The sequence below is a fragment of the Suncus etruscus genome, chromosome 18 (genome assembly GCF_024139225.1).
Source record: "Suncus etruscus isolate mSunEtr1 chromosome 18, mSunEtr1.pri.cur, whole genome shotgun sequence".
NCBI lineage: Eukaryota > Metazoa > Chordata > Mammalia > Eulipotyphla > Soricidae > Suncus > Suncus etruscus.
Window position 1 is genome coordinate 2037378 of NC_064865.1, and position 12139 is coordinate 2049516.

Sequence of the window (12139 nt, forward strand, 5' to 3'; positions counted from 1 at the left end):
TCCATGTTATCTCTCCGGCTCCAAGGGGGTTGTTTTATTTTTTTATTTTTCAAATATTTCCTTTTTGTAGCTGTATGTTATAAATTTTCTTTTGTATGGAGCCACACACGCCTGTACTCAGAGCTTACTCCTGGCTCTGTGCTCAACGATCATTTCTAGAGGGCTCAAGAGACCCTGTGGGGTGCTAGGGATTGAACCTGGGTTAGCTGCATGCAAGGCAAGCACCCTACCCACTGTCCTATCACTCTGGCCCTATCTTTTTTTTTTTTTTTTTTTGTGGTTTTTGGGTCACACCCGGCAGTGCTCAGGGGTTACTCCTGGCTCCATGCTCAGAAATTGCTCCTGGCAGGCACAGGGGACCATATGGGACGCTGGGATTCGAACCGATGACCTCTTGCATGAAAGGCAAACGCTTTACCTCCATGCTCTCTCTCCAGCCCCTCTGGCCCTATCTTTTACCAATTTTAATAACGTTGTTTGGAGGTTGGACCATCTATACCTGGAATCTTGCCCTCAGGACTGCCCATCCCTGTGGGCCAGGTGTGGTGGCTTTCAGGTACAGTTGTCCCTTTCACTCTGTTGTTCATTTTCTAAATTCGTGTTTTTCTCTTTCAGTGCCTTGAAAGAAATACCCTCTGGCTGGCATCTGTGGAAGAATGTCAAAGCTGGAATCATGCCTTTCTTAAAGTGCTCAGCTTTGTTTTTTCATTACTTAAATGGAGTTCCTGCTCCACCAGAAATGCAAGGTAATTTATTTTTCTTTTCTTTTCTTTTTTTTTTTTTTTTGTTTTGTTTTTCTTTTTCTTCTGCCAGTTTGCAAGCCCATACATAGAAGCATTAAAGGTATGTGCTTTAGGGCCGCAGTGGTAGCGCTAGAGGTAAGGCATCTGCTTTGCAAGTGCTAGCCTAAGATGAAGTTCGATCCCCCAGCATCCCATATGGTCCCCCCAAGCCAGGAGCCATTTCTGAGCACGTAGCCAGGAGGGTCACTGAGTGTGGCCCAAAAACAAAAAACAAAAAAGAAACAAAAAGTATGTGCTTTTGAGGGTGCTTTGGGGACCATACCCAGCTGTGATCAGGGTTTACTCCTGGCTCTGTGCTCAGGGACCATTTGGGGTGACTGGGATTGAACCTAAGTCAACTACATGCGAAGCAGACGCCTTAACCCTATACTCTTTCTCTGGCTCCTAAAGTGTGCTCTTTACAACTGATTCATCTCACCAGCCCAAGGTAATTTCTGCTTGTTTGACTAGGAAAAATTAAAAGTGAACAGTGTTTTTAACATTGATTCTTTATTACAAAACGGACTATGGGGGCCGGGCTGTGGCGCTAGAAGTAAGGTGCCTGCCTTGCCTGCGCTAGCGTTGGACGGACCATGGTTCGATCCCCCAGCATCCCATATGGTCCCCCAAGCCAGAAGCAACTTCTGAGCGCATAGCCAGGAGGAACCCCTGAGCACTGCTGGGTGTGACCCAAAAACAAACCAAAAGAAAGTTAAAAATGTTCTAGTTTTGAGGCTGGAGTGATAGGACAGTGGCTAGGGTACTTGCCTTGCACACTGCCAACATGGGTTCAATCCCTAGTCCCCCAAATCCACCAGGAGTGCAGATTCAGGAGAAACTCCTGAGCATCACCAGGTGTGCCCCCCAAAACAAAGTTCTTAGTTTTACTGTCTTAACTTAAAATTTTGTATTATATTCTCATTAATGACTCAGTGGTTTAATTACATGATTAAATGACTTCAGATTTGAAAAAAGTACAATCTGGCTCTTTCGCATGGTTTGGGGTTGTTTTTCCTCTCTTTTGGTTTGTTTGGTTTGGGGGCCACATCCATTAGTGCTGGTTGTTGTTGAGTGGATCTTGAGGTCTCAGAGATTCAAACTAGGGCCTCTGCTGTGAACTTCAAGCTCCAGCCCACTCTCAGGTGCTTTGTTTTGGGGCCTTTCAGGTGGTGTTTACGGGAAGGGGGTAGGGCTCATGCAATTGCTGATTCTCATTTAGGAAAATTACATCTTTGTGCTTCTCTTTGTCATCAGCATTACGCTTTTCTTCTCCATTTGCAGTGTCTGAAACAAGCCATTTTGAACATTTGTGTACCTACCTTTCCCTGCCAAGCAACCTCTTTTGCCTTTTTCAAGAAAACAGTGAGATCATGAATTCCCTGATTGAAAGGTAATGATGTATGCAGGGTTCCTCCTTACAGTGAACAACTGTATATGGAACTAGACTTTAATTTCTTACCATGTATTACAGAGTGACTAGATAGTCTGGTGTGATTCAGTCTGTTTGATTCAGACTAGAAAAGAGATTTCTCAATTAAAATTTTTGGCCAACTGGTGAATCACTTCATCAGATTCGCATGCAAGGGATATGGTAATAGAAATGTTTATTTTCTCACTCAGATTTACTGGCCTTTTGAATCTCTTTTTCATAGATTCACAACTTCCAGGGTTATTTTCTCTGATACCTTTACATTTCAGAGATGGGAGTCTAGAAAATTTGAACTGTAAATAATAGATTTAAGATTAAAATGTGAGTGGTTTTTGTTTGGAGGTGACCCTGAGTGCAGAGCCACCAAAAAGTCCTGAGCACTTCCAGATAGGGCCCAAAAAGAACAAGCCCCCCCCCCCAAAAAAAAAAGTGGGGCTAGAGAGTATGTGCAGTGGATAGGTTGTTTGCCTTGCACACAGTGGGATTTCTATTAGTTCAGTCTCTAGCACTTCATATACCCAAGGAATGTCAAGAGTGATCCCTGAGCATCATCAGTCCTCAAAAAAAATAAGTAAATTATGTTCTATGTGCTGCCATAGTTCATAAAACAATAATTTTTTAGAATTGTTCTAGCTCCAGATTCTATGAATGTATTAATAATAAATTGCTTATGAATTATTATAAACTGCTTTTCCAGTCTCCAAATTAGTAAAGTTTTAAGTATGTGGGGCCAGAATGATAACACAGGGATAGGGCATTTGCCTTGCATGCAGCCAACCCAAGTTCGATCCCCGGCATCCCATGTGGTCCCCAAGGCTGCCAGGAGTGATTTGAGTGCAAATCCAGGAATAATACCTGGCAGCTGCCAGGTATGGCCCAAAAACAAAAAATAAATAGTATATATAGTCACAAATTTCAATATACGAAACACTTTTGCTTTTAGAAAATAAGAAAGCATATTCTGCTGACTTTAAAAGTCGCAGGCAAATAATGAAGCTCTTCCAAGCTTCTTTCCCCTCCGCCTTCCAAGCTTCTTTTGATGAGGTAAATATATTGGATACTAGACCAAGAACATAGTTGTTGTCTTACTGCACTTGAAGGCGGGAGTGAGAGAGGGGAATACGCTAGCCCTTCAAAAGTAAAAATGTTTTTATCTCCCATTTTTCTTAAAGTTGGTGTCATAACGTTGAAGTCAAAAGATTTCTAGAAGATGAAAGAAATGCTATCAGGTAAGTTATCAAACAGACAGTGAAAGCTCTCTCATGGGGGGTGTAAGGAAACATAGTAGAGGAATAACAAATACCCAAAGGTTACATATATGAACCTGAGAACTAATTGTTGGTAGGATGCTCAGCACTGGGGCAGAGATTAGGGGAGGGAACACTACAACAGTGGCCAAGGAAAGTGGACACCGTGGAGGAGGATGGAGCACAAAGGTCGTATAAGGAATATGTACCGTAACTGTGTTGTGAATCGAAATACCTAAAAAGAAAAAAGTGCCGACACAGAGGCGGGGGGGGGGGGGGGACGACTGGAGGGCTGGGCATATTGGAGAGAAATGGACGCTAGTTAAGGAATTGGTGTTAGAACACTGTACATCAGAAAATCAATCAGGAATCACTTTGTAACTTTTGTCATTCACAGCAATTCAATCATAATTTTAAAAACCTAACACCTCATCCAAATAAATATAGAGATAAAATTGGTTTATGGGCCGGAGTGATAGCATAGCAGGTAGGGAGTTTGCCTTGCATGCAGCCAACCCAGGTTCAATCCACGGCATCCCATTTGGCCCCCTGAGTCTGCCAGGAGTGATTTCTGAAGTGGCCCAAAAACAAACAAACAAACAAACAACAATTGGTTCTAAAACACATTATCAAAGACTTGAGTAGTGGCAAATGGGAAGAAATAGGACTTTATTCCTACAAAACTTCCCTCCTAAATTTCCTTTCAGTGATTGCAGGAGAAGGAGGCCTCTTTTATACTTAGTCTAATGATGAGAGCTTATCAGAGATTTAGGGCTGTGAACTTAACCTATGCATTGTTCTTTTGGGTGAGGATCATGTGCCCAGAAGGAGCTGAGGGCTCCCCCTGGCAAGACAAGCCTGAATTCGACTCCTCAAGCCTTGCTCCAAGCCCTGTGCTGTATTGTTCTTACCAGAAGTAGCAAGTAACAAAATCATTGTATTGTGAAATGATAGCACAGTGGTGTTTGCCTTGCAAGCAGCTGATCCAGGACCAAAGGTGGTTGGTTCGAATCCCAGTGTCCCATATGGTCGTGTTCCTTCCCCCCCCCTCCCCCCCCCCCTCCGTGCCTGCCGGGAGCTATTTCTGAGCAGACAGCCAGGAGTAACCCCTGAGCACCGCTGGGTGTGGCCCAAAAACAAACAAACAAACAAATAAATATTCTTTTCCAGGGGCTGGAGAGATAGCATAGTGGTAGGGCATTTGTCTTGCTAGTGACTGACCCAGGACCTATGGTGGTTCGAATTCCGGCATCCCATATGGTCCCTGTGCCAGCCAGGAGTGATTTTTGAACCTCTGAGCGCTGCAGGGTATGGCCCAAAAACCCCCCAAAAAAGAAAAAAAAAGATTCTTTTCCAGTTTTTTCTTAGTTCTATATTTTTTCCTTTTATTAGAAAATTTTTTCAACCTGGGGCCGGAGAGATAGCATGGAGGTAGGGTATTTGCCTTGCATGCAGAAGGACGGTGGTTCGAATCCCTACATCCCACATGGTCTTCCGAGCCTGCCAGGAGCGAGTTCTGGTTTTTTGGGGAGTTTTGGTTTGTTTGTTTTTTGGGCTACACCTGTTTGACGCTCAGGGGTTACTCCTGGCTATGCGCTCAGAAATCGCTCCTGGCTTGGGGGACCATATGGGATGCTGGGGTGTCACTCCACGCAGCTGTCTCCATGATAGGGGAAGCAAGCCCACCAGATGTGTCTATTGACTTTCCTGGTGCAGTGAGCTGATAATTTCCCCCAAGAAATATTTTAGTCAAGCAGGCCTGTTGGTGGACATTAATCATACCCCCTACGTGGATTACTGGCAATATTTCTGAAATCCATGACATGGTGGTGACATTAAAAATCTCTTTTCTTAGCATTTGGCTTTGTCTTCCTTGCAAAAACTACAGGCCAAAATTTGGCCTCAGTCCATGTATGCTCCGGGAAATTTTCAGCATGAAAAAGCTGCAAAAGTTCCCCACTGGCAAAGTAAATTTGAAACTCAAAGACAAGTGGAGCCAGCTACTTTCAACCTGCTTCAGCTTCCTGGTGGCAACAGACAAGTTTTCTAGCTTTCTTGCTTTAGCTATTCTGGCCAGCTGCACATTTGTAGCAAAACAAGTTTCTCATCCTTTGTCATAAGAACCTCCTTTCTTTTTTTTTTTTTTTTTTTTTTGGTTTTTGGGCCACACCCGTTTGATGCTCAGGGGTTACTCCTGGCTATGTGCTCAGAAATCGCCCCTGGCTTGGGGGGACCATATGGGACGCCGGGGGGATCGAACCACGGTCCTTCCTTGGCTAGCGCTTGCAAGGCAGACACCTTACCTCCAGCGCCACCTACCCGGCCCCAAGAACCTCCTTTCTAAACTAGAACACCCCTTTCTCCTTAGGTTACTTCCTCCCTTTTAGCTCGGGATTCTTTTCACCTGTATTGGCTAGTTTTTGAGATGTATTCTAGGGCCTGCAGTCATTGTGTCCTTCCTTCTATAACTCCCAGCCTTTTGTCAATGCAGAAATTCCTATCATACCAGAAAACTGGGTATATATTACCAACATGGAAGAGTAAAATTGTCCCACGTCTATTGTAGACACGGGTCCCCATATAATTTATTTTATGTGGTTTCATTATTTCATTATTTGCCGCCCGTGCAACCCACTCTCCTTAAAGTGGATTCATTGAAATTCTGCTGATGGTTGTAGGACAGAAGCCACCTCCAGCACCCGGGAATCTAACCGAGGTCTGTCCTAAGCTAGCGCTTGCAAGGCAGATGCCTTACCTCTAGCACCACCACCCAGGCCCCATCCAGGAGCGATTTTTTCTGAGCATAGAGCGTAGAGCGCTGCCGGGTGTCACCCCAAAAAAATTATTTTTTCAAGCTATCCAAAGTATAAATAATAGTTTTGTCAGCCTTTTAGTTATCCCATTCAGCTTTCAGAAATTAATAAGTCATTGCTATTTTTTTTTATGTGACATGAACTCTACTCTGATTCCTTAGTAAAGTGGGAATGAGAGATCGCACAGCAGGTCGGGCACTTCCTTTGGACACAGCCAACCCACATTCAGTACCGGCACCCAGTGTGATCACCCGAACCCACTAGGAAAAATATCTAACTATCGCTGGGTGTCGCCAAAAAAGAGGGTGATGGGCCGGAGAGATAACAAGGAGGTAAGGCATTTATTTGCCTTGCATGCAGAAGGATGGCGGTTCAAATGCCAGCATTTCCTATGGTCCCCCAAGCCTGCCAGGAGCAATTTCTAAGCATAGAGCGAGGAGTAACGCCTGAGCGCTGCCGGATGTAACCCCCCCCCCCAAAAAAAGAGGGTTATATAGTACGTCTTAATCATATATTTCATCTGTTGGTAACATTTGGTTCATAGCATGGAGGTAAGGCGTTTGCCTTTCATACAACAGTTCATCATCTATAAAAGAAGGCTAAAAAAAAATTTTCCCATTTCTTCCAATTAAAATCATGTTCCAAATCCAGAGAATTTATTTAGGTTTTTTGAATTTTTGTTTTATTAAATTTTATTAGTTTCGTCTATAGGAGAACATAGATTTTAGGAACTAAGAAATGGTTAACTCTTCTGGAGAGTTAACCTCCATGGGTGAGATACTTGGCCTTGCATGCATTCGACCCAGGTTCAATCTCTTGCACTTCCTGTTGTCCTCAAAGTCCACCAGAAGTGATTCCTGAGTATTGAGCCAGGAATAAACTCTGAGTACTACCAGTTATGAGTGAAAAATAAAATAAAATAAATATGACCAGTTTCATATGATTAAGCCCTGCAGTCAGAAAACTCATTATGTGCAATGGTAGTTCTCAACTTGAAGTGTTAAGACCATGTGTAACTTTGGGACATTTTGGGAGGGAAGCTTGGTTTTGGAGGCCACGACTAGGGATGTTTAGGAATGACCCCTGTCAGTATTTGGTGGGGCCATCCATATGGGGTAATGGGCACCAAATTAGGGGCAGAGGGGTACATGAGGCAAGCACCCTATTCTATGTACTATTTCTTTGGCCCCTTTGGGCCAAAATACTTGGATCTCTGTATTTTAAATCTAATTTCTTTGGGTTCCTAATGTGTGTCCCTGTTTCCCAAACTCCTTGCAAATTTCGTCCACTCTCATCTCTGCCTGAGGTAAGCAGGGAAAGGTGTCAGCTGTGACCTTGCTGGTTGTATGACCACTGAGAATTAGTCTTAAGTTCCTTTTTTGTTTTTGTTTTGTTTTTGGGTCACACCCGGCAGCACTTAGGGGCGAGTTCTGGCTCTACGCTCAGAACTTGCTCCTGGTAGGCTCAGGGGACCATATGGGATGCCGGAATTCGAACCACCATCATTCTGCATGCAAGGCAAACACCTTATCTCCATGCTATCTCTCCAGCCTAGCCTTTTTATTTTTTAAGGCAGTTCTATTTTGCTTATTTTGGTTTTGGGCCATACCAGTAATGCTCAGTGGTTACTCTTCTCCCGTATGTGGTATGCTAGGGGTCAAACCTGCCTGGATCGACTGTGTGCAAGGCAAGCTCCCTACCCGCTGTGCCATCTCTCCAATCTCTGGGTCCTCAATTCTAAAGAAGACCTGTTTGTCCTTGTACTGCCTTCCCTGGGTCACCCTACGATCACCCCAGACCGCCAGTTCCCTTCCATCTCTCTTTAGCTCTGAAGCTATGTTTTCCCTGTAGTTTCCATTGAAACCCAGAGATGTGTCTCAGGTCACCTCCTTCCAGAGTACAGCTGTCTGGCTGTCCCCACTTTTGTTCCGAACTCTTTAAGTAAAGCACAATGGGAGTCTGGGGCTCTTATCAAAAGGGTTTATCTCTCAGTGGCAGTGCTGAAGTCAGTGTCTAGCAATTTTCTGGGCCATGGTTGGTGCTAAGCTGAGCCTTCTGTGTTACTGTTTAGGCTCACTGAACTTGGTCTTGGTCTTCTCTGCAACGTTCCCATTAGTTTTGCTGTGGTCCTAGTGGACTGACTGTCCTGAAACTGAGGTGTCACACAGCTGTGACACAATTGTGACACAATCTGGAACAATTTGGTGGCTCGGCTGTTGGATAAGGTTCAATTGTTGACTTGGGCCATTTCGTTCAGAGGGTGGAGAGTAGAGCTGTGGGCTCCTGTGCCTTCAGGCAGAAAGGGGAATGTGCTCCCCGGCCCCAATTTCAAGAAGGCCCTGGAGGTACCAGCCCAGAGCAGTCTACCTGGGAGGAGTTGGCAAGTTGTTGGGTCTTTGGGGAAGACGGCAGGTGTGGGCAGGGGCTGCTGCGTTTTTGTGAATCACCTGCTCCTTCACGTGGCCCTGCTTTAAAGCACCCAGACGTCTTGGGTTTCAACTCAAATGTCCTAATGTGCTCTTTTAGTAACTATTGAGTTTTTGTTTTTGTTTAAAGATACCCACGAGAATCTAACAGATTGATAGAGCTTCCAGAGGATTACAGCAGTCTGATTAATCAAGCATCGAATTTCACGTAAGTGTTTATAGCAGGGTGTTAAGCATTTGCTGGTACTGAAAACATCTCCACGCAGAACTTGAAGGACTTTGTTCTGATCGATTTGGGTAGCAAAGTCATCGTGGGCGGCTGCTTGATACAACCCACCTGCTTCAAGCATCATTCCAATAAATGTCAGAGAAAAAATCGGCAAAGGGTGGGACAAGTCTAACACTCTAGGGACTTCCTGTTGTTCTGTATACAATAAAGCCCATATCAAGTATAAAGCTTGAGTTTCGGTAGAAGAAATTCAAACACCATCTGCGCAATTGAAGCTGCTTGTGTTGAACTTTCAGTTGACATTTCTAATACTGTTTAATATTCGTTCAGTAAACATTGTAAGATCATAGACATTGGTGTATATTAAGGTCCATTCACTTTTCCCTTGTTATAGTATTCTACTAGATGAAATTTGAGTAAGATTTCTTTTCCTCCTACCTGAGGTCTTCGTCTTTTCGCCTATGATGCTACTGACTGTCGCGTTTCCAGCGTCTAGTTTGCATTTCAGTGAGAAGTGTTCCCTCTGCCCTGTTGTAGAAACAAATTAATTTGCCGGGCCCTTGGTGCTATGAATGTGTGCAGGCCACATGCTCCCCTGCTGAGCCAAGTGCCTGGCTCCTCCTTCAGGTAATAATGTGTGCTTTCTGTGTCCTGTGGAGGTGCCCCAAATCAGGTGGTGACAAGAGCAGAGCCCCGACACTGTGCCTCGTCTGTGGAACCCTGCTGTGCTCCCAGAGCTACTGCTGCCAGACTGAGCTGGACGGGGATGACGTGGGTGCCTGTACCGCTCACACCTACACCTGTGGCTCTGGAGTGGGCATCTTCCTGAGGTGAGGCCCGGAGAGGCTTACTGTAGCTTTGCGCCTGTGGAGATGGGTGATTGTGGAGGGGCTTGGACGTGCAAATGCTGCAGTACAGAAGTGCAGAGACCCTCATGAATGCTCTTCTCCTGCAGGTTTTTGAGTATGTCTCCTCAGATCTCATCTCTTTTATTTGTTTGGTTTTGTTTGGGGGGGATTGTTTGTTGGTTGGTTGGTTTGGTTTGGACCATACCTGGCAGTGCTATGAGATTACTCCTGGCTCTGCACTCAGGAATTACTCTGGCACTGCTCAGGAGACCAAATGGGATCCCAGGGATTGAATCCCAGGTTAGCTGTGTGTAAGGCAAACTACCTGTCTACTGTACGATTGCTCTGAACCCCCTCGTATCTCATCTTTGACTTGGGCGAATTCTGTTGGTTCTTCCACAAACCCTCTCTGCTTTGTGCCTCATTCTCATTCATGTCAGACTCCAGTTGTCCTCTATCTTTTTCTTTTTTGTTTTGGGGCAAAATTGTTGTTTTGTGTTTAGGGTCTTAAACCAGGGTTTAATCCTGGTTCTTTGCTAAGGAAGTTAGCAAAGTTCTTTCCTGGCGGTTCTCAGGGACCCATATGCAGTGCTGGAGAATAAACCTGTGTCGGCTGTATGCAAGGCGAGCGCCTTCTTGCTGGTGTTGCCTCTCTGTCCCTGTCCTCAGTTGCATACCTATGCTAGTCAGAATGACTCCTTTGTGTGTCCTGGTAGCCACATGAAGATTTGTGCATACACTGACCTATATTGCCATTTCTGCTTCATCACTTTGCAACTACTGTTAACACAGTAATTCACACAGCAGGCAAATAGCTCTGCTTCATGGAGCTCATTTCTCTTGAGAAAAGAGGAGACAAACAAGACTGGTGAGTTTAGAAAGGGACAGATACAGAATGGCCTCTCTCGTGTAAGCTATAAGGAAACATAGCCAAAGCCAAGATGCCCTGAAAACTGATGGACAGAAGTGAGCTAACCAGGTGGAGGGAAGCAGGCCTTCAGGAGGAGGGTGGGGTGCTAGAACATTGTATTTGGTTTAAAACCCTGTTGTGAGCAGCTTTGTAACTTGCTCCCATTAGCTAACATTTAAAAATATGCCTTGAAAAGGTATTTATGGGGATGGAGCAATAGCAGAGTGGGGAGGGCATTTGCCTTGCCGATGGCTGACCTGGATACAGTCTCCAGCATCCCATATGGTCCCCTGAGCCTGCCAGGTGCTGTTTCTGAGCACAGAACCAGGAGGAACCCCTGAGCACCACCAGGTGTGGCCCAAAAACAAAAATCAAAAAATAAAGAAGTTAAATTAGGGCCCAGAGATGGTGCAGTAATAGGATAGGGTGCTTGGTTTGCATGTGACCGAGCTGGGTTCAACCCCTGGCACCCTATTTTGCCACAGCAGCTCCAGAGGAGTCCGTGACATGGTGAAAGCCATGTTCTCGGACCTGAGGCAAAAGCTTCACGGAAGTTAGTCTCCTGGAGCAGTCACAGGTGACCCCAGAGCAAGGAAATATCCCCCACGTCATACACTGCTTCCAGAAACAATGATGATTGTTTTTCTTACTCCATGCTACAGTAACTGGGAACACTGGGTTCTTTAGAAAACCCACAATATAATCATTTGAGAACAGTTGATGATTTTACGAATCACACAGGAACTTCCAAGAATGATTTTTTTAGAAAAGAAGTCTTTAGCAGAAAATCAAGGAATTTTGCTTAAAAATATCACTAATATTTTGTGCTTAAAAGCTATTATTAATATTTTTAAGAATAATAATAGTAAGAATCATTTAGCCATAACTTAGAATCAGTTAAAGTAGGAAAGTTTTTGATAGAAGAATCTAGGGAAAAGCCCATCGCATAAAACCTGACAGCTGGAGACACTTGAAGGACTGTGACAGCTTCATATGAGTGTCCCTAGAATAAGGCAGAAAGAGATCAGGTAAAGGCAGTGCTTCCTAATTATTTTCTGTCATGCCCCCCAGGAAGAAGAAAACATTTTTCACGCCTCCGCACAACTGTAAATAGTATCTCTACTAAGAAAAAGACGTTTAACCTGAAAAACAAAAATATATAAATAATTTGAGCTGATTTTTTAATCAGAGATGATGTCTGGATGGATGGCTACAATGAGCACGTTTTGCAATGCATAGCTTTTCAAAGCGGGGTTTGAAGCAGGACACAGCGACTCTCAGCTCCAGAGATATTACAGAGACATAAACACGAGGCTTAGCTTGTTATGACAGTGTTTGCCAAGGTCAAACATGCCCCCCTTTACGGAGCCTCACGCCCCCCCTGGGGGGGTACACCCCACTATTTGAGAACCACTGGGTAAAGGAAACAGGATTTCTTATGTTCCTAAGAAAAAT

General features: G+C 44.5%; 1 protein-coding gene across 2 annotated transcripts in view; it reads left to right on the forward strand.

Moving 5' to 3' along the window:
• UBR2 (ubiquitin protein ligase E3 component n-recognin 2) overlaps nt 1-12139 on the forward strand; it is a 133184-nt gene that overhangs the window by 116647 nt on the left and 4398 nt on the right. For both annotated transcript variants that reach the window (XM_049764903.1, XM_049764902.1), the window contains exons 41-45: nt 616-746; nt 2064-2172; nt 3384-3440; nt 8828-8905; nt 9586-9756. In XM_049764903.1, the coding sequence (XP_049620860.1) occupies nt 616-746; nt 2064-2172; nt 3384-3440; nt 8828-8905; nt 9586-9756 (546 nt within the window). The remainder of the gene's footprint in view (nt 1-615; nt 747-2063; nt 2173-3383; nt 3441-8827; nt 8906-9585; nt 9757-12139) is intronic.